The sequence below is a fragment of the Canis lupus genome, chromosome X, assembly GCF_011100685.1.
Source record: "Canis lupus familiaris isolate Mischka breed German Shepherd chromosome X, alternate assembly UU_Cfam_GSD_1.0, whole genome shotgun sequence".
Lineage (NCBI taxonomy): Eukaryota > Metazoa > Chordata > Mammalia > Carnivora > Canidae > Canis > Canis lupus.
Genome location: NC_049260.1, coordinates 19,585,155 through 19,612,685, shown reverse-complemented (window position 1 = coordinate 19,612,685; position 27,531 = coordinate 19,585,155). Strand labels below are relative to the sequence as shown.

The 27,531-nt window shown below is 39.7% G+C and overlaps 1 protein-coding gene across 3 annotated transcripts in view; it reads left to right on the top strand.

Annotated features, from left to right (window-relative positions):
• Window positions 1-27,098, top strand: part of APOO (apolipoprotein O) — a 53,758-nt gene extending 26,660 nt beyond the window's left edge. The window contains exons 5-9 of one of the 3 annotated variants that reach the window (XM_038587086.1): window positions 885-980; window positions 7,892-7,983; window positions 11,926-12,006; window positions 22,627-22,692; window positions 26,839-27,098. In XM_038587086.1, coding sequence (XP_038443014.1) covers window positions 885-980; window positions 7,892-7,983; window positions 11,926-12,006; window positions 22,627-22,662 — 305 coding nt within the window. In that variant the 3' untranslated portion in view covers window positions 22,663-22,692; window positions 26,839-27,098. The remainder of the gene's footprint in view (window positions 1-884; window positions 981-7,891; window positions 7,984-11,925; window positions 12,007-22,626; window positions 22,693-26,838) is intronic. The other 2 variants (XM_038587088.1, XM_038587087.1) reach the window with 2 other exon arrangements.
• Window positions 27,099-27,531: the final 433 nt, after the last annotated feature.

The window sequence follows — 27,531 nt, the reverse complement described above, 5'->3', positions numbered from 1 at the left end:
GAAGCACAGGGTGCTTCATATAGAATATAGGATATAGGATTTATATAGGATTACATAATAGGATTATGTAGCAAGTGATGGTACAGAGAAGAAATACAATGGGACTTTAGAGGAGGGAGGGAGAGAGGGAGGGAGGCATGGGCTGAGAAGTCTAGCAAAGGCTTTTCTGAGGAGGTTAGGAATGCAGATGGCTCTTACTTGGTGGGATTGGTTCAGCAGATAGAAGAAGAGTCATCATTCAGATGAGGTCATAAGGCATGCTCAGGCATGGCACACAGGCTCACATGCTGCATCTCTATTTTTTTTTCTGGACATGCTGCATTTCTTTGTGTTTATCTATCACCGGTGACTATTTCCCACATATACTTGCGCTACAAGTTTCCTTCATTCTCCAGATTGATTCTGTTCTCGAGTTTGAGTCATGAATTCAGATGGCAAAGGACACGTTTTTTCCCCCAAGCCTCATGTATCTGGTTCCTGAGTTTCAGAGAACAAACAGCAAAGCTTCAAGATAACGGCAGATCTATCCAAACCTATTGTTTCTGTGTTTGGAAGGCAAGGAATCCCTGTGTTGGTATTTCTCCCCCTGTGCGTAGATTCAGATCTGTTGCTTTCAGGAATATGAAGATAATCTAACATTACTTTCTTGTCAGTAGGTCATCAGACCAGAAGTGTTTGGAAATTGGCTACTTGCCATGTGAATAATAAACCATGTGTATATATCATGTAAAAAGAATGTTGAAATAAACATATTAGCATAGAGCAAAGAACACATTATTTGAGAAGCATTTGATACTATATATACTAGCCATGTGTAAGATTTTTGGGGTTTGTTTCTTAATGGGCAATTTACAGAACTGTTTCCTGGTCTGATTCTATTGTAGACAGCTATGAATATCTACAAAATGCACCTCCTGGATTTTTTCCAAGACTTGGTGTTATTGGTTTTGCTGGCATTGTTGGACTTCTTTTGGCTAGAGGTAGGTGCAATTTTGTGGGTTTTTTAAAAAACAGCTCATAAGGGAAAGATAAGATGGATACTTGGTTCTTTTTATTTGCTGGCTGTCAGAATAATGAGTTGGTTCCTGAAATATGGACTTCTTAATATATAATTAATATGGTTGTTTTCTCTGGTATATCTGATTTTAAGCATATATAGAAGTTATAAAAATATGAAATGGAAGAAATTGTATACTCCTGGTTAAAAATAGAATATAGTTATCCTTTATAGGCACATTTACTTGATCAAATTACTATCCCTCTGGTACAAAAAGAGTAAATTTTTGTTAACTAAAGTCTGTCACACCTGAGAAACTGTCTCTATTTGTTTCACTATTGACATCAGGCTATTAATCACAGTAAATAGAATAGTGATTTCATAGAAATTTTATTAATTTCTGGATGTGTCATAGCTTCAGTCATCAGTGAGGATATTAAATTTTTTAAACACTTAAAAGCTAACGAATGTCAACTGAAACATATTACTACACTATGCTGCTGGATTGTAAAATTTATAGGATAAAGGGTGACAAGGTACTTCACTATAATGACATAAATTTGTTATAAACTACTGAGTTTTCACTGGCGATAAAATTCAGGCTTTACAAAAATTCCTAAAATAGAGAATTGATGAACGCTGTGATCAGACTCTTATAAAAGATTAACTATCATGACTGCTTTGGTACCCATTCCTCCAGTTTTAAAAAGCTCTTCTGTGCATGCCTTAAGTGTTATCTCAGAATCTGGAGCCAGGCGGCACTGGTGCCACTCCCTCAACTTGTTACAATGACCTCCTGTCATAGTTTCTATGCCCCTCCTCCCAGCCTGTGCACAATATAGAAGAACTAAAGTTAGAGTTCATTTTTACTAATCAACTTGTGGAAGACTTGAACTAACTTTTCTCCCCTGCCCCATTATTCGAAACATTATTCGCCTCCTTCTTGTAAAGCTGTCCCAAAAAGCATTCCTATCTTATTTATATAGTGTTTGAAATTTATGAAGCTCTCAAGGCCAGGGAGTTGGAGTCTTGGCTACTGTTAGGGAGCCAGGAATGTGGAATCAAGTGAAATTAGCTTCCCCACCTTCCTCTCAGGGTTAGAGCATGGCCCTAAAGAGAGCTGCTTCTGCTGTGCGTGTGCACATACTTGCAGTGCGTTGCTGTGCTGTCTGGTGTTTATCCCCCTGCACATCCACTGGGGTGACCATCCTGAGAAAAACTGGGGACTATGCTTTCCCTGGCAGAACAGCAATATAAGGACACCCACTACAGTGGGTTCTATTCCTTTGTTTTTGCTTGCTGGTTTATTTGTTCCTCTCTCCTTTTCCTTTTCCACGGAGGACTCAGTAGCATTAAAATAATGTAAAACTCCAATAATTCTATTTCAAAAAAGTACACATGGGGACACCTGGTTCGCTGAGTTGGTTAAGCGTCCAACTCTTGGTTTTGGCTCAGGTCCTGATCTCATGGGTGGTGAGATCGAGCCCTGCATTAGGCTCTGAGTTCAGTGGGAATCTGTTTGGATATTCTCTCCCTCTGTCCATTCCCCTGCTCATGCTCTCTCTCTCTCTTGCTCTCTCTCTCAAATAAATAAATCTTTTTAATTTTTTTATTTTTAATTTTTTAGAGATTTTATTTATTTATTCATGAGAGACACACAGAGAAAGAGAGAGGTAGAGACACAGGCAGAGGGTGAAGCAGGCTCCACGCAGGAAGCCTGACGCGGGACTCGATCCCGGGTCTCCAGGATCACGCCTTGGCGTGAAGGTGGCGCTAAACTGCTGAGCTACCCGGGCTGCCCTAAATAACTCTTTTTTAAAAAAGTATGTATGTGCACACACATTCATGCACAAATATTCAACTATGGGTCTTTTCCTCGGGGTGCTGGGGTAAAAAGGTCTGAGATAAACAACATCAGGTTTGGTCACTGAATAAGATACTGAGTAAGAGGGATCCCTGGGTGGCTCGGTGCTTAAGCATCTGCCTTCGCCCAGGGCGTGATCCTGGAGTCCTGGGATCAAGTCCCATGTCGGGCTCCCTGCGTGAAGCCTGCTTCTCCCTCTGCCTGTGTCTCTGCCTCTCTCTCTCTCTCTCTCTCTCCGTGTCACTCATGAATAAATAAATAAAATCTTAAAAAAAAGATACTGAGTAAGATGAGCAGGATGGTAGGTATGTTTTTTGGGTGTCTGCAGTGGTTTACAGCCACCTCCAGGTGGATGGCCCCCCTATGCTGGCAGCAGCAGGATGGGCTCAGAAGATTCCTCCAGGCAGTTTCATTTCTTTTTTTTGTCTAACTTTTAAAAAATTTTATTTTTTAGTAAAAATGGTATGTATTTAAGATGTATGATGTGATATATATATATATATATATAAGCTTCCCCAGCTCCCTCTCATGTATGTATATCCATATGCATAGTGAAATGATTACTCCAGTCAAGCTGCTTAACATATTTTCTATCATAGTTAACTTTTTTTGAGATGAAAGCACCTGTAATCTCTCTTAGTAAATCTCCAAGATTCAGTATTATTAACTGTAGTCATTTTGCTGTATATTACTCTCTAGACTTATTCATTGTACATAACTGCAATTTTGTACCCCATGACCAGCATCTCCTCATTTTCCCCACCACTCTGCTTCTAGTAGCCACACTTCTACTGTCTGCTTCTATACATTTTGATTCTTTAAGATTCTAGATATCAGTGAGATAGTGCAGTTTTTGTTCTTTCTGTTTAAGGCTTATTTTACATAGTATGATGTCCTTTGTGTTCATCCATGTTGTTGCAAATGGTAGGGTCTCCTTTTTTAAAGCTGAATAATACTCCATTCATATAGGTACCACAATTTCTTTACCTACTCATCCATTGACACTTAGGTTGTTTCCGTGTCTTAGCTGTTGTGACTAATGCTGCAGTGAACATGGGAGCAGAGATATCTCTTTGAGATACTGATTTTGGGCAGCCCGGGTGGCTCAGCAGTTTAGCGCCGCCTTCAGCCCAGGGCGTGATCCTGGAGACCCGGGATCGAGTCCCACGTCAGGCTCCCTGCATGGAGCCTGCTTCTCCCTCTGCCTGTGCCTCTCTCTCTCTCTCTCTCTGTGTGTCTCTCATGAATGAATAAATAAAATCTTTTTTAAAAAAAAGAGATACTGATTTCATTTTCTTTGGGGGTATACCCAGAAGAGGGATTACTGGATCATATGATAGGGTTTCTTGAGCATAAATGCGAAGGTAATCCTCCTCATTTGATGAGAATGGCCATGACTGGTGGTGACAAGAGGCACCTCTCTAGTAGGAGGTGAGCGGGTGATCATTCAAAGAAAGTAGACTCAGCCAGGTCACTCAAGGGTGGCAGGTGGTTGTTGCCCACTGTTGTTGTCTTCTGGTGGCTCTTCCCCTCCCCACCTCCTTCCTGAATTTTTGGGGCCCCCAGCTCATTGTAGGAACCATTAGGAGCTGGAGGCCCAAGAGCTGCTGCTTATCAGTTTTCTGTAAATGACCCAGAAATGATTGGTTGTCAGGTGTGCTGCCCTTCACCTGGACCTCACTTGTATGAGCTGCTCAGGAACTTAAAGCTTCAAGGGTACAGGTGGGACCCCAGGGATAAGAGAGTGTTTTCTAGAGTAATTTTGTCCTTTCAATCAAGGCAGTAGGATTAAGAGAGAAATATTAATTTATGAAGAGTCTAGATTGATAATGTTTGTTTTGTCTCCTGTAACCCCAGTTCCATCTTTGGAGATATGTCTGTTTAAAGTTTAAAACCAATAAACAGCACTTAGATTATCCTGACTGCGTGTTAGTAACATACATTGCACTATCATCTGTCTGTGTCCCATGTGAAAAACCCTGTGCCTCTCAGCAGAGACTCTCTAGGTCCAAGTTCATTTCTAGAGGATTCTCCTGTTTCACCCTCTACCAGTTTTCTTCACCTCATTCTCAGGCTTCTCCAGTTCTCCATGCTGCTGCCTCTTCTGCCCATTCCCCTTTTCCCAGGGCTCTACATGTAGCTGGGGTACAGGGGTGTAAGAGCAGCTGTCGTTGGGAGTCTTAAATAGACCAGGTTTGGTCAGTAGTCACTGACAAAATCCAAAGGCGGGGAAGGGAGTGGTGTTGAAACAAGAAAGGAATTTATTTCAGTGAGGCCAGCACCTGGAAGACAGTGGACTTGCGTCTCAGAGATAGTCTCCAAAGTGCCGAAAATATTTCCAGGCTTATGTAAGGAAAATGTGGGACAAAGTTCAGTGGGCAAGTGCAGGTAGTCAGTGAAGGTCAAGCCCATAGTTGTCATAGGGTTAGTCACATGGAGTCTTGCTGGTTCAGGGCAGTCCCTATTGTTTGAGGGGGTAGTTTTGATTCCTATCAGGGGATGTTTTGCATGCAGGGTCTTTTGCCTGAGTTAAAAGATAAGCTGGAAAGGGAAATTTAATCTTTCAGAAAGTGCAGATTGATGGGTACCTAGTTGGCTCAATCTTTAGAGCATGTGACTCTGGATCTCAGAGCTGTAGTTCAAGCCCCACATTGGGTGTAGAGATTACTTAAAAATAAAATCTTTAAAAATTTTGCAAAGTGCAGACTGAGGTCAAAATGGAGGTAGTTGAAGCCCTCTTTCATACATCCTCTTGCTATCTGGATGGAGGCTCAATACTTCTGTGGTCTTGAGACAGGACTCTATACTCTCTTGGGTTTGATTCCCTTGGGTTCCATGTCATCTTCTCCTTGGTTTGCTCTGCCATGTTGTTGAACTACATGCTCAAGTCACTTTCAAAAAAAGCCCATGTCAGAAGGAAACTTTCAAATCCTTGCAAATCTGAAAATTACTTTCTACCTTCATATCAAGTTGGTTGGATATAGAATTTGTTTTCCATCCAAACTTTGAAGTCCATGTCTTCTAGCATCTGGCATTGCAGATGTGAGTGTCAGCAGCCAGTCTGGATGCTTGTTCCTTCTGAAGTGATTCATTCCTTTCCATCATCCCCCCAGAAGCTTTGAGGATCTTCTAATCTTCAGTGTTCTGGACTTCCAGGGTATTGTGACTAACACATTGACATCTCATTCCTGGTTGAGCATCTTGGTGGCCTGCAGCCCTCAGCTGTAGGAAGATGATCTGTTTTGTATTTCCTGGACAATTTACTCTTATTCTTTTTCCTTCCTGAACTGTTAATTAGCAATGGGGCTGTTTAAGCAATCCTAATATGTCTCTTTTATTTTCCTGATAATTTTGTTGTATTCCTTTTGATTTGTTTTGCTTTTGTCATTTCCAAGTAGCTCTTTCTTGTTCTTTGATTGTTCCTTTTTCATAGAACATTTTTTTTTCTTTTAAGGTAGTAGCTTCTTGGATTTATTCAGTGATACTTAATAACAGGTATAGTTTTGTTTTTAAGTTCTTTTGTTTCCTGTAGGGTCATTTTTCCCCCTTTCTTGCTTGTCTTTATCTCCTCTTTTATGTTGTAGGCTTTCCTCAAATGACTAGTGATCCTTGGTTGTACAGTCATGTTTAAGAGCAAGGTGATTGAAATGCTAATAGGATCTTTTTGTGTACAGGTGGGGCTTACTGGCCAGCAGGTTCTACCTCAGGGTGAGCTGAAAAGAAACTGACTTTACATGGAAGGTGCCTACAGTCGGGGCTCTGTGCGAGGAAAGTTCTGTTCTTCAGTAGTAACATTCGCACCACACACACCAGCTGTTTTGGTTCTCAGCAGAAAATTGATCACATTTCTTTAGAGATACTCCCTTTTCTTTTTTTTTAAAGTAGACTCCATGCCCAGTGTGGAGCCCAATGCAGGGCTTGAACTCACCCTGAGATTAACACCTGAGCTGAGCTCAAGAGTCTGATGCTTAACTGACTGAGCCCCCCAGGCGCCCCTCTTTAGAGACACTTGTCCACCTTTGTAAAATTCTGGCTGGATAGACTGCCTAGCCACAGGCAGTTTTGCACTAAGATAGCACAGAAGAAGGAGAAAATCACCTAGGCTCTGCACAGGACTTGAATTTGCATGTTGGTAGTCCTCCTGTTTCCCTGCCTCCACTCACCTTGATCTGTGGCTGCCCTCAGGTCTCCACAGCACCTGCTGTCTCTGGGCTGCCAGGGCCATTCTGCTCCCTCCTTCCCTGCAGCCCCTCATCTGGACCTAAAAGCCATGTGTCTTCTTGCTTCTGTCCGCTCTCCACTTTCTGTAAATTGGATGAGACTTCTTTCTCCCCATGGCCCCTCCACTCGTTTCCTCTTGGTCTTGGGTTTATTACCTGTATTTTATCCTTTTACTGTTATTTTTATGGGGTATTAGAAAGGAGAGGAGAGCAGTGCTTGGGTTGAGTACTTAAAGAGGAAGCCAGTTTACTCTAAAAGAACATAAACTTTAGAAACCAGCCGTGTGCTTCTTTTCAAAACATTCTTTGTTTTTGCTCCCTTACAAGTGTTGGTTCTCTTGAAAACATTGTGCTGATGAAAGAAGCCCATCCCCAAGGACCACATATTATGTAACTACATTTATGTGAAATTTCCAGAGTAGGCAAATCTGTAGACACAGAAAGTACATTAGTGGTTCCCCAGGGATGCCAGAATGGGGGAGTAGGGAGGGTGACAGCTAATGGCTATGGCGTTTCTTTTTGGGGTGATGAAAATATTCTAAAATTGATTGTAGTGCTAGTTGCATATCTCTGTGAATACACCAAAAGCCATTGAGTATACACTTTAAATGGGTGAGTGATGTGAATTTATCTCACAAAAGCTGTGAAAGTGTGGTGGTTCTTTTTGGTGCATATGACATTATCAGGCATGTTCTCTGTTAATCTAGGTCCAAAGAAAATTAGTCTTTTTCAGTGTTAGGTGTCCAGGGCAAACTGTGATGTTAAGGGTAGTGAATTGTCTGATGGTATCTACAACCTTTTATTTAATAGGGTCAAAAATAAAGAAGCTGGTGTATCCACCTGGGTTCATGGGACTAGCTGCCTCTCTTTATTATCCACAACAAGCCATTGTATTTGTCCAGGTAAGTTAGACCCAGAAAGCTGGAGTGTCCCTTGTTCTTGCTTATGCATGTTTGGGTTTATGGCTTAATATATTTTATTTTGCAGCTTTTATAGCATGAGGCTAAAGTTTGTTTGCATATGTACTTAACCACCACAAATTTAAATGTCTTTCTCTGCCATGTGCCTCACTTCTGGCCTTCTCTCCAATCGTGTCAGTATTCAGAGAGTGCACACTAATTTGAATATTAGTCAAAGAAAATTAAGATACTTTTTTGGCACATTTACATAGAAGTCTCAAGTACATGAAGACTCAGACTCCAATGCTGATGGTTAGAACGGGTCATTTTCCATTTGGAATGTACCTAGTCCTCCTTGGAGTTGCAGGCGTAGGCCTGTGCCCTGGCCCTCTGCACCTTCTCCCTGGTCCTGGTCCCAGCCTCACTTTCCTTGCTGGGGCCTTCAAGGAGTATGGTCCTCTCTGCTGGGAATGCCCCTCTCAGGGCTCTCAGTTGGCTGCTCCTTTCTTTCCCCTCAGGCCTCAGCTTGATGGCATCCTGTCAATTCAGAGAACAGAGTTGGCAGGCAAGATGGGTCAAGCAATGATTTAGTCTGCTCAAAGTTCTGTAACAAAATACCACAGACTTAGTGTCTTGAACATCAGAAATATATTTTCTCATCGTTCTGGAGGCTGGAAGTCCAAGATCAAGGTGTAAGTATGGTTGGTTTCTCCTAAGGCTTCTCTCCTTGGCTTGTAGGTGACCAACTTTCCACTATGTGTGGACATCCCTGGGGTCTCGTCCTCATCTTATGATGACACCAGTCATATTGGATTAGAGCCCTATTCTTATCACCTCATGTAACCTTAATTACTACTTTAAAGGCCCTATCTCCAAATACAGTCATACTATGAGTTAGGACTTCAACATGTGCATTTCCAGGGACACAATTCATGTGACCAACTGTTCGCAAAATCTGGTCCCTAGCCCAGCAACATCAGGATCACTTGGCTTGTTAGAAATGCACATTTCTCAGGCCCTAGCTCGGCCTGACTAACTCAGACATTCTGAGGATTAGGGCTAGTGATCTGTGTCTTGGCCAGCCCTCCAGGGGATTCAGATGTCCTTGATGTTTGAGAACCACTGACATAGACTAGACTTCCTTAGGGCAGTGGTGTCTGGACTTAGTGCAACTCTAGACACAGAGTGCCATGGAAAATTGGCAAGGACAAGGCAAGCTCTAGGTTTTGAAGTCCTAGACAGCATATGGAGACATGGACCCAGTCACTGGAGGTACTCTGTCACGCGGAGGCTTGGTCCCAGGAGGAGCAGCAGCAGTGCCGTCACTGGAGTTGGGCCCTCGGGGCTCTGAGCCAGACTGATCCAATGCTGAGCTCCCTGGAGCGCTTAGGACAGGATTGAGTCTGGATTCCTAGATTGCACTGCCATTGTATGTGGGAGGCCAATGGCTCCAGCTGTGAGAAATTGGTGGCTTTGGTTAGCAAATGCCAGTAAGATCTTTATAGCATGGGCTTGACATTGTTTATAACAGTCCTGGAGGCAGACAGTTAATATCCCTCTGCCTGCTTCAGCCCCAGCTCAGGAACAGTGAATCACGTCTGCCTGCCCTGGATCATAAACATAATCATACATCATCTCAGTGTGTTGTGGTTTAAACAGTAAATGGGTAGGGTGTGGAGAGTGGGCTTAGCTGCTGGTTGAGAAGCATATGTGGCTGCCCCCTGAGTAGAGAGGTCTTTTTTATTTATATTCCACAGCATATGTTGCAAAAGATCTTTTGTATTCACAGCCAAGATAGTAGGACGCAACTATGAGTTGTATTCTAATTTATTTTTAAAGTCAGTGGGAAGGAATTTTGTCTTTTATTTTGTATTCAGAGTAAGCCAGAACACAACAATTAACTTTATTTTCACTAGATATAAAACATTAGTGATCTGTTTGGGATGATGAGAAAGTTCTGGAAATGGATAGTGGTGATGGTTTCAAAACACTGTGAATGTATTTAATGCCACTGAATTGTACACCTCAAAATGGATGAAATGGTAAATTGTATGTATATTTTGCTACAGTAAAACAAAAGAGACACCAGTGATTAAAAGAGATTTTCTGTTACTGTTTTAGTGTCATTTAGTTCCTATTTCACAGTTTTAATTTTTTTTAAGGAATACCCTGACCTTGGACCAGCCACTTAATTGCTCACATTGTTTTTTGTTCAGTCATGTTTGGAGAGAAGTATTGTAAAAAAACCTGACAAATGTTGTTTTCCACTCAAATTTAAAGCACCAAGAGTAGTGTCATATATGTGGTAAATGCTTGCTATGTCTCCCAGTGAGTCTGAGAATCATATATTTTAAGAACAGAACAACTGGAAGAATATAAATTGTAAGAAACCAGTGTCTTGCAATGACCACTGGATTTACTAGCACCATGACCTTAGTTAGATTAGTCACTTAGCCTCTGAATATTTCCTTATAATTTTATGTACTTACTGCACAGAGTTGTTATTTAGAATAGAGATAATTCATGTGAAAGTGCTTTGTAAACTAAAATGCCATACATAGATGAATTATTACAAAAATGAGAGAGAATAATAACTGCTTTCAGAAATGTGAAGTGGAAACTCCATAGTTTGTCATATGTAGGACCAATGAATGCAAATTACTTGAAGCATTTTTTTAAGTAGGCTCCATGCCCAACATGGGCCTGAACTCAATGACCCTGAGATCAAGAGTTGAATGCTCTACCAACTGAGCCAGCCAGGTGCCCCACTAGAAGCATTTTTTTTCTTTTTTTTCTTGGAAAAAAGGGTCTTGGAATCCAGCCCTGCATCAGGCTCCCTGCTTAGTGGGGAGTCTGCCTCTCCCTCTCCTGCTCCCCCTGCTTGTGCTCTCTCTGTCAAATAAATGAATAAAATTATCAAAAAAAAAAAAAGCTCAGTACTTAAAAAAATTTTCCAACAGTTAAAGTTAGCTAGCAAAAGGTAGACCAGTGGTTTTTTTTTTAATTTTTATTTTTTTTAAAGATTTTATTTGTTTATTCATGACAGAGAGAGGCAGAGACACAGGCAGAGGGAGAAGCAGGCTCCCTGCCAGGAGCCCCACGCGGGACTTGATCCTGGGTCCCCAGGATCACTCCCTGGGCTGCAAGTGGCGCTAAACTGCTGAGCCACCTGGGCCGCCCCTAATTTTTAAATTTTTTTTAATGTGAGTATAGTTGCCACACAATATTACATTAGTTTCAGGCGTACAACATAGTGATTTGAAAAGTCTTTTTTTTTTTTTTTGACAAGTCTTTACATTATTCCATGCTCACCACAAGGGTAGCTACCATCCATCACTGTGCAGTGCTATTACAATATCATACTAAGTAGTGAGCTCCTTGGCTCCGAAGTATTCTCTGACCTGGGGGCCTACCTCTCAGGATATTGTAGAAAGAATCTTCGGTCAAGAGGCAAAAATCCCTGTAGAAACTTGAATATTTTATGTTTTGGGGGACCTGGGAAAACTAACATCTTCATTAGGTTCACGTATTTTTTACCCAGGCCCTTGAAATGAATGATTGATTTTCAGCTGGGCAAATGTGCCTTGGTTGGCTCTGACGTGCTAGATGTGATAGGCGGAAGCCTTCTTTCTATGTCTCTTTTTCAGGAGTTTCACATATCACCAGTTGACTTCCTACTTTTTTTTTCCTTATACACCTATAATTTATGGCAGATTATTTTGCACAGTAACTACATGACCAAACTGTGTTTTCTTTTTATGCTGCGATTCTCATTATCTTTTTATTTGCTTACGTTGCACAGCCTGAATGTGTATGTCCCAGGGCTTCTGGGGTCATCATGCTTAAATACAGTTGTTTTGGAAACAGGAAAAAGGAAAGTGGAATATTCTCATTCATACCAGTCATGTATGGAATAGCAATGGATCTTTTATATTTTGTTTCAAGGTCAGTGGGGAGAAATTATATGACTGGGGTTTACGAGGATACATAGTCGTAGAAGATTTGTGGAAGGAGAACTTTCAAAAGGTGAGAAAGATCTTTTTCATTATCTTCCTTTTGGTTTGAATATATGGTTTCTCTAGGATTTTGTAAGATTCTTGATAATCCCATTGCCTGAACTTGCTTTTTTTGTTTTTCATTACACCTCTAGTTCAGATTCTCTGTTGGTGGCCTTTATTGGAGGAGCAATAGAACCTCTGTGCTTTTGGTTATTATCAGCAGGGCTGAATAAGTGGTGACCATGAAAGGCATTCCACTGTAGTCTTAGGTCATAATTTTCTCTCTATTGTATTTATAATGTGCTCAAAGTGTAGCATATTATCTGAAAGTTTTATCAAAATTGGATTCATAGGGAACGTACTGTGTTCCCAGGCAAGAAAACTAACCAAGTCTCCTCCTCTTGCTATTTCACTTATTACTGCCTTCCTCCTTTCCTTTAGCAGGACCGTATCTCTTCATCCCCTAGCCTTCTTGGCCCATTTAAGGGCATGTGTCGTGGTGTGTTGGGAATCAGCCACCAGCTACAGACCATATTCTCTATGCTGACTGGTGGATGAGCAGCAGAGGGAGAACGTTGTATAATTGTAAGAAGGTGTCATCTTTCATCTCTTCTTGCAGCCCATAGCTAATTGAATGTTGCCCCTGTTTGCTGGAACATTCTTTCCTCTGATAAGAATGAATATAGAACAAGGCAACATGTCTCCTCCAAGCCCTTGGAGGCACTGTTCAATAAGGAAGAATTAGGGTTTTTACATTTAACATACCTTCTGCATTATAGATTGAAGGAAATTCATTTTGACTTCATCATCTCAAATCAAAATACTCTTAAAAAATATAAAGAATTCTGTCAAAATTGAAATCCAGAATTTTGAACTGGAATTTGGATGTAACATTATAGAATCAATTATAGGGATGCCTGGGTGGCTCAGTGGTTGAGCCTCTGCCTTTGGCTCAGGGCATAATCCCAGATCTGGGGATTGGGTCCCGCATCGGGCTCCCTGCAGGAGCCTGCTTCTCCCTCTGTCTGTGTCTCTGTCTCTCTCTCTGTATGACTCTCATGAATGGATAAATGAAAATTTTTAAAAAGTCATAAGCCCTCCTCATTATTTACATAAATAATCTACCAATGAAATCTTAAAGACTCATTTTTGTGTTAGTGGTATTTAAAGGAGTTAGTCTCTATGGAACCTGTTTAAGCTAGCTTTGAGTAGGAAGTTCGACATTAATATCAAGCGCCCTTTGGCAATCCCCTTTAAAGAATAAACACTCATAGTTTTGTTTTCATTCCTCTGACATTTTCTTTGGAAGCTTGCTTTCCTGTTTAAAGAATTCCTTAGGTCCACACTGAGCTTTATATGGGAAAGGAAATAGAATGTCGGGAAAGCTCTACAGAGCCCTAGAAAGAAACATGGAAAACGAAACTCATCCTCAGTTCCAGTTGCTCACTGTGGGGGTAACACAGACACATGTGCACCAAAGCCAGTTGGGAGGTGTCCCCTGGAGCCTCTGAGTGCTTGCTGTGGTGTCCGTGGGCAGCTCAGACCCGCTGCACATGAAAACCAGGGAGGGAATCCCTCCATAGCGTCTAGCTTGGAAATAGCTTTCTCTACTTCAGCCCAGGGCAGAAGCAACAGGACTGTGGTTGGGATGTAAGTTAAACAGGGTAGCATTTTATGGTAATTTGAAAACATTGGATATTAAAGCTACTCACATTTATATGTGAGTCTTTGGGGAGTGAGATAGTAAAGATGTCTAATTAGCTCATGGTTGGCCTGCAGTTTTTTTCATTAGTCTTCTGCACCCTTGTCCTCTTCAGTCACTGAGAATGTAATGTTTTTCATTTGTTAACTGTGAAAGCACAATCTTCCTGATGGTTGTGTGTTCTTGGTGGAGGTAATAAAATTGATGTTGACTACTTAAACCTTTAGCACAAGTTTTAAATGAAGAACAACAGAAAGCGCTAATCAAATTTTGATATACTTAGATTTCAGGAATTATTTGATAGTGAAATGCCATTGTTTTTTATTGATCGCTCTTCCCCCTTCTTGTTGAATTTTGTGGGTTTCAGTGGTTTTTGTTTTGTTTTATTAATGAGAGCAAAGATTTAAGTTACCCTGGAACAGGAATCCTTTGGGGCCCAGGAACTGTCTCTGAGGAGACCTGGGGGACAGGACACTTCATGATTGAGATTTTTGTTTGTTTCTTAGCTTATTTGGAAATTGGTTTTCAAGTCAGGCTTGAAATTAGCAGTCTCAATTAGATGCAGTCTAACTCATGGTGGTTCGTAGTTATCACTGTAGTGATCTAACAAATGTATGTGCTTTTGTTTCTAAATAGTCAAAAGGAAATTGTGGACATCGTGTTTAAAACAGGGCTCTGAAATTTTCAATGGTATGAATGATGGCTCAGTTCTCAATTATATTATTTGCTCTGTGGAGCTGTAGTACTCTCAAAAACCCTAAATAAGCCAGTGGCATTTTTCTGCTCTGCCACATTCCTTTTCCCTTTTAGGAATTAACACTAAATGTTTGTTTGCACTGAGTCTTCGACCAATAAAGTTCGGATGAGGTAGTCTTTCAGTTCTGTCATTGTCTTTGGTCAGTTAAGAGAAATTTATCTGCTTCAGCTAAAATGAACTCTTTGTCAGAACTGTGAAGCAATGCTGGGTGTGTCCAGAAATCTTGTCAGCCTAGTGTGGTCTAGGGTTTGTTTGTTTTTTCAGATAGAAGATATCTGTTGGATTTTAAACTCTGTTTACAGGGGCACCCCACTTGCTCAGTTGTGGAGCATGCGACTCTTGATCTCAGGATTGTAAGCTTGAGCCCTACATTGGGTGTCTATAGAGATTACTTAAAAAAAATCTTAACAAAACCTCTGTTTATAGACAAACACACAGAAGCAGAGTTTAAAATCCAACAGTATAATGACCACATATGGGATCCCTGGGTGGCGCAGCGGTTTGGCGCCTACCTTTGGCCCAGGGCGCGATCCTGGAGACCCGGGATCGAATCCCACGTCGGGCTTCCAGTGCATGGAGCCTGCTTCTCCCTCTGCCTGTGTCTCTGCCTCTCTCTCTCTCTCTCTGTGTGCCTATCATAAATAAATAAAAAATTAAAAAAAAAATGACCACATATATACAATCATCCATCCACCTTTAAAAGATAGGAAATTGGGGATCCCTGGGTGGCGCAGCGGTTTAGCGCCTGTCTTTGGCCCAGGGCGCAATCCTGGAGACCCGGGATCGAATCCCACGTCGGGCTCCCGGTGCATGGAGCCTGCTTCTCCCTCTGCCTATGTCTCTGCCTCTCTCTCTCTCTCTCTCTCTCTCTCTCTCTCTCTCTCATAAATAAATAAAAATTAAAAAAAAATAAAAAATAAAAGATAGGAAATTACCAGTGCCTTCCAAGTTCTTCATGCCCTCCTCCTCCTGCCTCTGTCTCCCCAGAGGGAACTACTGTCCAGAGTTTAGTTTTTCATTTCCTTGTTCTTCTAAAACATTGTAGTTGAGCTTGCCTGGTTTTTGTCTTGAAAATATAAATAAACGTATCAAATACACATATAAAGATTTTTATCTAGATAGAGTCTTTCTATCTGTACTATTCTGTAACTCATTTTGTCCTGTTAACATGTTTATGGGCCACATATGTCTATGGTTGATTCCTTTTCACTCCTATAAAATATTCCTTTGTGGGAAAATAGCCATGTTGATGACTAGTTGTTTTATTAAGAGTGTTCCTAGGGCAGGATCCCTGGTTCATAGGGTCTGCACATCAGTTTTACTAGGTGACGTTAAATAGTCTTACTTAATAAGTGGTTATTTCTAATTTTGCCATTCTGGTAGCTTTAAAATAGTTTTTCACTATGAGGTGTGTGTGTGTGTGTGTGTGTGTGTGTGTGGTTTTGCTTTATTCTTCAATTTTTATTTTGAAAAAATTTCAAAACTACAGAAAGTTGCAGAAATAGTACATAATTACTATCCTTTTCACTTGGATTCACCAGTTAACATTTTCTACATTTGCTTTGCCTTATTTTACACGTGTGGGTGCTTACACACACGTGTATTTTCTTTTTCTGAACTATGTGAGACTTAGTTGTAGGCATCATTGTGCTTTCTACACATCGGCAATTCAGCATGTATTTCCAAAGAATGCAGACACTATTATCGCAATACCATTATCACATCAGGGAAAAGTAACATTTCCTTGTTTATATAAACATTACCTTGTATGCAGTCCATATTCAGGTTTCCCCAGTTCTTAATTCATTTTTTTATAGTTAATGAATTAGAATAAGGCAAACTCCTTCATGACCATCATCTAAGGACAAAAACAGAATTTTGCCAGCCTTCCCAGAACCCGTTCCATGTAGCCTACTCCAATTACAGTTCTCTCCCTCCATCCAAAATTACCTACTACCCTGACTTCTATAGTAATAGCCTTCTTATTTTTCTTTATGGTTTTATCACCCAAGTATTTATCCCTGTCACTTGAGTTTTTCCTCTTATTATTTCTGACTTTAGATACCTTTTAAGTCTCCCTTCACCCTTTTTAAGTCACTTTTAATCTACAGTTTCTTCTAGCTTTTTATTTTCCTTACAATGTATTTGTTAAAAGAACCCAGCATATTGGACCTAGAGACTTTCTGTTAGTTTGAGCTTTGCTGATGGCACACTTAAGATGCAGTTGACCATGTTCCTCTCTTCTCTGCATTTCCTGCAGATTGTCAGCTGGGTTCAGATGACTGTTTGATGAGGTTTGTGTTTGATCCTTTTGGCAAGGCTGTAGATCTATGTAGGCACCTAAGTCTGGTTTTTACTTTGCTGTTTTGGGGTTAGTGGTTATTGATGCCCAGTGCCCAGATCCATTAATTCACTGACCTCTGTCATGTCATTTTTCACATATTACCTGGAATACTTTAATAAGGAACCACTTCCCCTCATCTACTATTTACTCATTCAGTTAGAGGAGAGACAGGATAGATGCTTTATTTTTTCTCCTATGTATCCAGTTTTCAAAATAATGGATTGGTTCCCTCTCATCCTCAGAAGGTCACTAGTTAGTTTTTTAAATATAGCTATGAATTTGTAGATTTATATATATTTGGATTTGAATGTTTCATGATTCTTACTCCTTATTAAAATTCAGATTGTCACACTTTGGCTGATAGAAGTTGGCTTTGAGTCCTTTTGACATGACCTAAATATGATAGTTTCCTCACTATCTAGCATGTCACAATGGTCTCAGAATTTCTCATTGTAGTTGTAATGTATATTTCCTTGATCACTAATGAGGTTGAACATCTTTTCACGTGTTTATTGGTTTCTCCTCCTTGAAACGCCTACTCATGTTTTTTGGCCATTTTTTGCATGAGTAATTTGTTCGTTCCTTAATAATTTATAAAGGTTCTTTATTTTTTTCCTAGATGCTAATATTGTTCATCATGTGTTGGCAGATGGCTTCTTTTCAGTTTGGGTGTCTTTTGACCATCAGAAGTTCTTAATTTAGTTGGTTTTATTGATTTTTTTCCATTATGGTTTTCACTCTGAGTCTAGGAGCTTAATAAAAGCCTGAAACTATTTACTGATTGTCCATTGCTAATCTGAAACCCTTTCACAATAGTATCAGCCCAACATTGGAGTATCTGAGATGGAAGCCAGTTGTGGGCGTGGGGCCCCAGGGTTACAGATGGCTCTTTTGGAGTTGTCCTATAATTAGCCAAACACAGCAGTGTCTCGGTAAATGGCATGTTTAGTTTTCACTAGGTTTTAAAAAAATATAACAAGTTACTATTGAAAGAATTGCAGAATGACTCTTAAAGGCCAACAATAACTAAAAAGCAAAATCTTAATAAGTCTTTAAAGGGAAAGAAAATCCATGAAGAAATATAAACCTGTTACTAACGTGAAAACTGAGCAGAACTTCTAAAGCTGGGCTTTTAATAGTTGTGTGCAGGCCCCTGCTGGCTCAGCAGGAAAATGAAAGGGAAGCAGCAGCCACCACCCTGAGTAAATATGTCCTGCTTTCTCTTCCTCCATTCCAAATTCCTCAGCTTGCTAAACACACTCAAGTTTAGCTCTCCATAAGTTACGTGGTTTCAAAGTGATCCTCTCGGATATTTCTATCACAAATGGAGAAATACTGCATAATTCACCTTATATGAAGTATCTGACAGAGTCAAAGTCATAGGAACAGAAAGAGGAATGCTGGTTGCCAGGGGCTACAGGGAAGGGGATTGGGGAGTTCCTGTACAATGGGTATAAAGTCTCAGTCATGGAAGATGAATGTGTTCTAGAGATCTGCTGTACAGCATAGTGCCTGTAAGTCAATAGTACTGTAAAGCATACACTTAAAAATTTGTCAGGAGAGTAAATCTCATATTAAGTGTTCTTAACCCAAAAAAATAAAAATAAACATAAGGACAATGTGGTGGGTTTTCCATAAAGCTAAATTTGTTCTGAATTCGTGCCCTTTCCAGTTTTGGCTGTTTAAAAAATCGAGGTCCTGGGCAATGATTTTTCTTTTTTTTTTTTAACATCATTACTTAGCAAAATAAAAAGTTAAAAATTCTGGGCAGTGGGGCAGTGGGGAGCATCTCCTTTTTTGAAAGGCATAAAGCTTTCGTATCAGAAAAGGTGGACCAAGCAGAATGCAGCATAGCCTGATGGCCAAGAGACTGGACTCTGGAATGAGTGCTCCAGGCTCCGCCCCACCCCGCCCCGTCCCCACTTCTTACAAACCATGAAACCTTGGGAAATTGCTCTGGCACTCTGGGAAATGCGAGTAGGACCTCAGGGGCTGCTTTGAGGACTAAATGAGTTTATCCTTGTAAGAAACTTATAAAATGGACAGACCCTAGCACACAAGAGCCATGACAGATGTCACAGGACACTGCACAGTTTTGCTTCTGCTTGAGAAGATAACATCCTCTGATGGGAAATGGAACCATAGGGCTTATATCCATTAGTCAAGAGTCCTGCCCCCCCCCACCCCGTGTTTTAGTCTCCTATCCTGCCATAACAAATGACCACAAATTTAGTGGCTGAAAGTAATACAAATTTATATTATCTTAGACTCAGTAGGTCAGAAGTCTGGCGCTAAATCAAGGTGTCAGCAAGGCTGCATTCCTTTCTGGCGGCTCCAGGGGAGAATCCATTTCCCCCCTCATGCAGGTTGTTGACAGAATTCATTTCAGTTCCTGTGGTTGTAGGGTCAAGGTCTGTTTTGCTGGCTGCCAGTGGAGGGCTGTTCCTAGCTTCTAGAGGCTGCAGCTTTCCTTGGCTCACAGCCCTCTTCCTCCATCTTCAAAGCCGGCCACTGCAAGTTAAATTCTTTTCATGTCCCATTTCTCTGCCCCTGTCTTCTGCCTCCCTCTTTGACTATAGGAACCCATGTAACAATCCAAACTAATCTCCCTGTTGGAAAGTCAGCTGATTACCAACCCAAATCCCCATGCCACATAAACTCTCCTTTGCCAGGTAAAGTAACAGAGTCACAGTTTCCAGGATTAGGATGCAGACATCTTTGGGGGAGGCAGTATTCTGCTGATGGTATCAGTGAACTGGGATTTCACTGGGGTCTTTAACAGATTGTTTATCTGTACCTTTTGTTTCCTCGTCAAAAAGTTAAGTGACTTTTTACATAGGATAAGTAATGTTTATCGAGCACTTGCTGTGAGCTTGGCCCTGGGTACTAAACTCTTTGTTCACGAAAAGTCTCTGAGGCAGGTTCTGTTATTATCTCCATTTTACAAATGAGGAAACTGCATTTGGGGAAGTTAAGTAATTAAAATAATCAACTAGTGAGGGGCTCAGACATTTCAGTGGGATGCTATACCTCAGAGATTTGTCCAGAAATCCCTCTTTACATGGCAGTGCATACTAATTAGGAATAAATGTTTAGACTAAAACAAATGTTTTGATTTTGCTAATAGAAATGATCATTCATGTTCATGGATGTGGAAAGGAAATACATTTTCTTTTCTAGCCTAGCCAAGTTGACACATCAAACTAACCATAACAGTGCTATTTAGCTTATTCCTCTAGCTCTATATAGTCCAATATGGCAGCCACAAGCTATTGAGGACTGGAAGTATAGCTAGTGTGAATTGAGGTGTGTGCTGTAAGTATAAATTCACAGCAAATTTAGAAGACATGGTACAAATAAAAAGAATGTAAACTATCTCATTTTTATACTGATATGTTAAAATAATAGTATTTTAGATATGTTGGGTTAAATAAAATATAATAATTGCTTAAAAATTATGAAACCTGGGCACCTCAGTGGCTTAGTCAATTGAGCTTCGGACTCTTGATTTTGTCTCAGGTCATGGTCTCAGGGCCCTGGGATTGAGCCCTGTGTCAGACTCTGCACTCAGTGGGGAGTCTGCTTAAGATTCTCTCCCTCTCCACCCCCCCCAGTCATGTGTGTGGTCTCTCTCTAAAATAAATAAATCTGAGAACAGGCGCCCTACCAGGGCACCCCTAAATAAATAAATCTTAAAAAAACCAATGAAACCTGATAGGTATCAAAATTAAATTATAAGGAGAATCAGTTATAAAATATTTCAAATACAGCTGTCTGAAAAATGCAAAAAAATTAATTTCTGGCTTGTACTAAATCACAATCTGTCTTTTGAAGTTGGAGAATGTTATTTTTTTTCTGAGATCATGTCAGTTTATGCCAAGAGAGATCTGATTTGTAATAGGGTGGATGGGCTCAATATTTCTTTAGTGAGATATTTGACTGTCATGTTTTGTTATACTATAAGTGATACATAACCAAACAAGAAAAATTTCCTAGCAACAGAGTTGTTTTCCTCAACCAGAATATTTCATGTGCTCATTTTCTTAATGTCCAAAAGATAAAAAAACTTATGAATTATATTTTTGAGATTGAGATGCTGGCAAGTATAGATAGTAGAATATATAAGACTATCACTAGAAGTACTTGGCAAGCATTACATAAGGTAGTTCGCACCTAAAATATATTTAACTAGGTAGAGAACTCCATGGTTTTTATGACAGACCCCACTGCCACGTGGTTATCTCACTTAGCTTCGTAAATGAAGCCTCTTTTTTTTTTATTTCTTTTCTTCATTAATTACATACCCAAACATTTTTTTAACCTCATCAGATCTCTAGGTTGTACTGCATTTAATTTGTTTATTCAACAAATGTTTAAATACCATGTGCTAGGAGGTCCTAGGAATATTGTGCCCTCATGAAGCCTATATATTAGTAAATGATTCAACTTATGTATTAGTAAATGAATGGAAGAATTATACAAATCAGGAAGCATATGATGCTGTGAATGTGAATAAAAGGTTCTCATGTAAATTGAAGGACATGTGACAGCCTTGATCTAGAGGATGAATAACATTTAGCTAGGCAGAGATTGAGATTGACCAATCTAGGTCAAGAGATACATTTTGCAAAGTTCTCATCCTAGGAAAGAGCTTGGCAGGTTGGAAAAGCAACAGCAAGAAGGCCTCTGGGTGTGTGTTTGTGTTTGTGTGATTGTGGCTCTCAAAGAATACAGCAAGGCACACAGTACTGAGTTCTGTAGAGCTCTGTTCAGAGCAATAAGACATGGGTGTTGTATGATGATCCACCAAGTAATACATAAGGCCTTGTTGCCCAGAAGTTCATCATCAAATGGATGTGGTCTGTAGACAGGGTAACCATATAATTTATCATCCAAGTCAGGATAGGCTTGAAAGTGAAGGGGGGGGTGCTATTAATTATGCTAGGACAGTGGGTATAAACCAGTATAACTTGGCAAGCCGGGATATATGATCACTGTGTTGAGAGACCAGTTTTCAATCACTTCAGTAAGCCTGGAGTTGCTTAGAAACCATGCTCTGAAATTATGGGGTTAGTTATGTATTTTTGCTTTCTCACTCCCCCTGCTCCTTCACCCATGGATAATTGCGAGAAGGCCACCAAGAGAATCTGCGCCCAGTCTAGACTCCAGAATTCCAGCCCCATTGACCACTCACTTGCAGCCTACTGTTTGCAGTTGCCATGTCATGAGCGTTCACGTCCATGGTGGATATCAGTTCTTACCAACATGTTTTCGCAGAGTATTGAAAACATATAGGAAGTAAAGCCTTAAACATCTGGCGCATGTAATTTTCCTACTAGAAACTTTCCTACATCACTTCTGGTAGATGACATGACCTAATTATACATTCCCAGATGTGGCCAGGTGGAATGGGTGTGGTCCAATTATAACCACTTTCATTGTAAACGTGTTTTGTGATTTGACCCCTATGGTGGATGATGCACACAGAACAGCTTTATTCTTGATTTTTTTATACTTGAACAATGGTAGCAGCATGAAATAGTAAAGAGATCTTTTCACTGTTGATTTTTTTATAGAATCAGCTGTTCTCTGTGGTGAGGATTAATGAAGCTTTAGTCCCAGCTCTACTCCAAGCCTAAGTCACTGTCTACAGTGGAGCCCTCAGGGAACCCTAGTAATTCCTTCAGTTAACTAAGAAGTAGGTCAGGTTGCATTATAAGAATATTTAATGTTGTATTCAGCCAAATACTAAAGATGGGCACTTTGAGACATTCCACTCTTTCTTTAGAAGTTTCACTATTTCCTTTTTAAACCGTATTAATATTCTTACTTTTTGTCTTACAAGCCAGGAAATGTGAAGAATTCACCTGGAAATAAGTAGAATCCTCCATGCTCTGCCCATTTTAATCAGGTAAAGAACAAGAGAACGCTATAGTCATTTTTAGTATTGTTAGCATCAGCTGAAATGACTTGTCCTTAATTTAACTTAATTAATTATATCAGTTTCAGCCTCATGTAGATACATAAAAGGGCTGGGATGATGTTTCATTCCATCCTTAATTTGTGGACTTAAGTGCCTTCACTTGTTTGTGTTCATTCTTAAGCACCTGGGTTTTTTGTTTTTATTTTTTTTTAGACAAGCTAGAACTTGGCAGTTGGGATTTGTCTACAAAACTGTTTCAAACAATTGAAAAGTGTCATTATTTCTTAGGTTTATGTTTTTTTTTCAAATAGCACTTTACTATAGTAGGTACCCTTGTATTCATCTGATAGTCATTAAATAAACATTTATTGAATGAATGATGGTTGTAGAGAAGCTCAAGATTATATAGAAATATTATTATAAGTGCCATAGGGAATTCATAGGTATAATTATTCTTTCTTTAAAAATTGAGTAACCTGAGGCTAGAGAAATTTAGGATACCAGATGAAGTCAGAAAAATCAGTATTATTCCTTCTCACACTCAATTCACTATTTTCATTCATTTATTCAATATTTACTCATGAGTACCAGCTAAGTACAAAACCCTAGTTATATTAATATTGGTTTTTATATATATTAAAAATTATATAATGGCACTTGTGATTTCTTCATTATATAAGATTATATTGAGTTTGGAAACAATCTAAATATTTAGCTGCCGAAAGTGACTTAATTTGGGACGCCTGAGTAGCTCAGTGATTGAGCGCCTGTCTTTGTCCTAGGGCGTGATTCCAGATTCCCGGGTTCAAGCCCCATATTGGGCTCCTTGCATGGAGCCTGCTTCTCCCTCTGCCTGTGTCTCTGCATCTCTCTCTCTCTCTCTGTCTCTTATGAATAAATAAATAAAAATCTTCTTAAAAAGTGGCTTAATTCTGGTACATCCATGAAGAAGAATGTTATTATGTTTCAGTAATACTTAATTGCATGGAAACTTGTTAAATGAAAAAAACAAGGTAGTATGATACGTTTTTAGAGAGGATAAAGACCAGGAAATACAACAAAAAATTTAAGTATATATCTTGGGATGGTAGAATTATGGATTTTTTAAATAGTTTTTCTTCTATGTAACGTCCTATGTTTTAAAATTTTCTGCAGCAAATATGAATTTTCTTTTATAGTCTTTTTTTTAAATCACCACTATATTTATTATAAATCATGACTGCTATTTACAGTCCATGAAAGCACTCAGTTGTGAAGTCTTTCTTTTTCAAGCTTTCTCCATATTTTTAGAGATCCAGAGTCATATACTCTTAGAATTTGAGAGGGGTCATCTGGCCCCCTAGCAAGCCTCAAGCATAAATACCCTGTAGCCCTGTGTGGTCTCACCTTTCATCTTCACTGATAGGCAGCTCACCCCACAGGGCAGCCATCTTGGGATGCTTCTGATTTTTCGGAATCAGTAAGTGTTACTAATCACTTTGCTACACTAAGCAAAAATATGTCTTTTTGTAACTCCTGTGCAGTGGTTCTGATCCTGCCGTAGAGGTCACAGAAAACAAACACAGATCCTCTTTCACATCACAGCCCTTCATATGGTAACCCCAAGTTGTACTTCCCAAATTTTATTATACAAACAAATTACCGCAGGAGCTTGTTAAAAGAGGCCTAAGCCCCACCCAAGAATCCTCAGCATCTCTGGAGAGCAGGGCCAGATGTGCACTGGATGGATCTGCTATTGGAAGAGAGACTAGAACACGAGCAGCCAGGAAACAACATATGTCCTCCAGAAACTTGACATTGAATATATTATGTTTCTCTTCAGGAAACATGAAACTTGGAATATAGGGAAACTACTTAAATATCTCTTTCATCTTTCCAAAATACTCTGGGCCAGACTTCAGCTTACTGTATGCACAACTTTGATTTTTTGATTAATTTTTATTTCTCTATTGGAGATGGAGTTTTCATCTATAAAAGTGATACATATTTGTTGTAAAGAAATTTGTTTACGGGTGCCTGGGTGGCTCAGTTGGTTAAGTGTCTCACTTTGGCTCAAGTCATGATCTCAGGGTCCTGGGATTGAGCCCCAAGTCCAGCTCCCTGCTCAGCAGGGAGTCTGCTTTGCCCCTCCCCCTACTTATGCGCTCTCTCTCTCTCTCTCTCAAATAAATAATAAAATCTTTAAGAAAAAAATTTTCTTAGATAAATATTTTAAAAATTTGTCTTATCCTCTATTCCTTTTCCATGGTTAATTTCTAGTAATAGTTTGGCATACCATTTGACTTTTTTTCTCTATGTAAATAAATGTGTGCACATCCATACCTGCTTTTGTTTTTTTGACAGAATGAGCTCATATTTCTTGAATTGTTTTGCAAGTACACTGAAACCTCCATGAAGGAACGTATCACAATTTTATTATCACACCTAAAGAAATTAACACTAATTGTTTAATATTTCATATTCAGGTAGTATGCAGATTTCCCTAATTGTCTTTTTGCACTTGGTTTATTTGAATCTGGATCCAAACAAGATCTACCCATTACAGTTGACCGAAGGTCTCTGAAGTCCCTTTTAAACTGTAACAGTGGGGCAGCCCAGGTGGCTCAGTGGTTTAGCACCACCTCCAGCCCAAGGTGTGATCCTGGAGACCCGGGATCGAGTCCCATGTTGGGCTCCCTGCATGGAGCCTGCTTCTCCCTCTGCCTATGTCTCTGCATCTCTCTCTCTCTGTCTCTCATGAGTAAATAAATAAAATCTTAAAAAAATAAACTGTAATAGTTCCTTCTCCTTCATTTCCCCCCTGTCATTATTTTTTTTGAAAAACAGGCCTATTCATTAGAAGATCCCATATTCTGGCTGGCTGAGGGCATCCATTTAGTGTCATTCTGTTTATCTCTTGGTTCTTCTCTTCTCTGCATTTCCCATAAGATGATAGATCCGAAGGCTCCATCAGATTTAGGTTTAGTTTTGGTAAGGATACTTCATAGACAGTGCTATGTTTAGCTGTGTTGAACAAATGAAGTAACTTGCCTTTTTTCACTTAATATATTATGTGCTGCTTTTTCTCATAGTATTTAGAGATCTATCTCATTCCTCCTCTTAGCTGCTTAATAACTTCCTAATATGGACTACCATGGCCTATTGAATCCTTATCAATTTGGTCATTTCCATTTTGCAGTTTTAACAATTCAGTAAATGTATTGGATTCTTAGATAAGTCCAAAACAGATCAATAAACTGAGATGGAAAAGGTAAGCTAGAGGTGTATATGTTTAACTTAAGGTTTGGTTTTATATTAAAAGATATATTTGGGAATCCCTGGGTGGCTCAGCGGTTTAGCTCCTGCCTTTGGCCCAGGGCGTGATCTTGGAGTCCACGGGATCGAGTCCCACATCGGGCTCCCCGCGTGGAGCCTGCTTCTCCCTCTGCCTATATCTCTGACTCTCTCTCTCTCTCTCTCTCTCTGTCTCTCCCTGTGTCTTTCATGAATAAATAAAATAAAAATCTTTAAAAAAATAGAAGATATATTTATGTCTAAAAATATATCTCTAAAATCTCTAACTGCTAAGTAGATTACTTACGTATTAGGGGAAAAAAGCAATCTGAAGAAGAATCAGTTTGTTAGGGGGCAGGGCAGGAAAAAATAATCAGTTTGTCTTTGATGTGTCTTTGGATGATGTGTGTTGCATTCCAGAGAAGAATAATGGGATGATATGAAGAAAGGTATACATACGTCAGACAGACGGAGATATAATCACGTTCTCCTTCAGCAGATGGACGGAAATGTAGTTGTTTGGTTTTTCAGAAGGGGAGACATGTGGTGTGTGCTGTGCCATTTAAGCATTTATTTTTTATTTATTCATCCATCCATCTGTTTAATTATGCTCAGGTACATAGCCAGTTGAGAATCTGAATGTACTTTGGATGAAACACAAAACCTTTCTGCTTTGTAGTTTAAGTGTCTGTAAAATGGAAATAAGTTTTTTTATGGCTCATTATGATCCTCATGGTCATATAATGGTAATGTAAATATCTGATATGGTTTCTCAATTTAACCCTAGTGAATTTTCAAAAAGCCAAATTTTAAAGTCTTTTTTTTCCTGGCAATTTACTTATGGTTTTCTTTTTCTTTTAGTTATAGGTAAACATTGGAAACTCCATGCATTTTCTACAGAAAAATGGCAGAGAAGTCAGTACTGAATGTAGTAAATTGGCTTTCTTCTTCAGGAAAAATTATACCAGGCTTCTTTGTTATCTTGGGTGATACCATACTACCAGTGGACTAATCGGAAATCCTTTCACCTAGAGATAATGTCCAGCATTAGAACTCCTGGTTCTCATGTTGCTATTTATGTACATAATTAAAATTCTGAATTAAAAAAAAGTTGTTCTGGTTTTTGTTAATATGTATTATTGAGTGACAGTTTAAGCATATCTGGTGCCCATGTGTGTGGTATGTATGCATGGTTGTACGTGTGGTATGTCTCTCTGTACATGTATGTGTGTGATGTGGGTGTGTGTTAAAGAAAACCGTTAACTCCCCTTAGGGCAGCACCAGCTGGCAGTCTGCACAGTCCAAGCCCCAGATCCAAGCCCCACAAGTGTGGAGTCAAGCAGAGTGGCTCTAGAGTTGACAGATAATGCTTCAATGGCCAGCACGAGAACATAACTTGTAAGTAATAGTTGGCCTGATGGGGATTAGAAGACATACAAAAGAAAACAGTAACCGTGACCCCTGGTTGCATTCTGTTGCCTCCCAGCTTATACAGATCTTGCACTTCTTGAATGCCAGTGGGAGATACGTAATGAAGTAGTCTCTGTCCTCTGC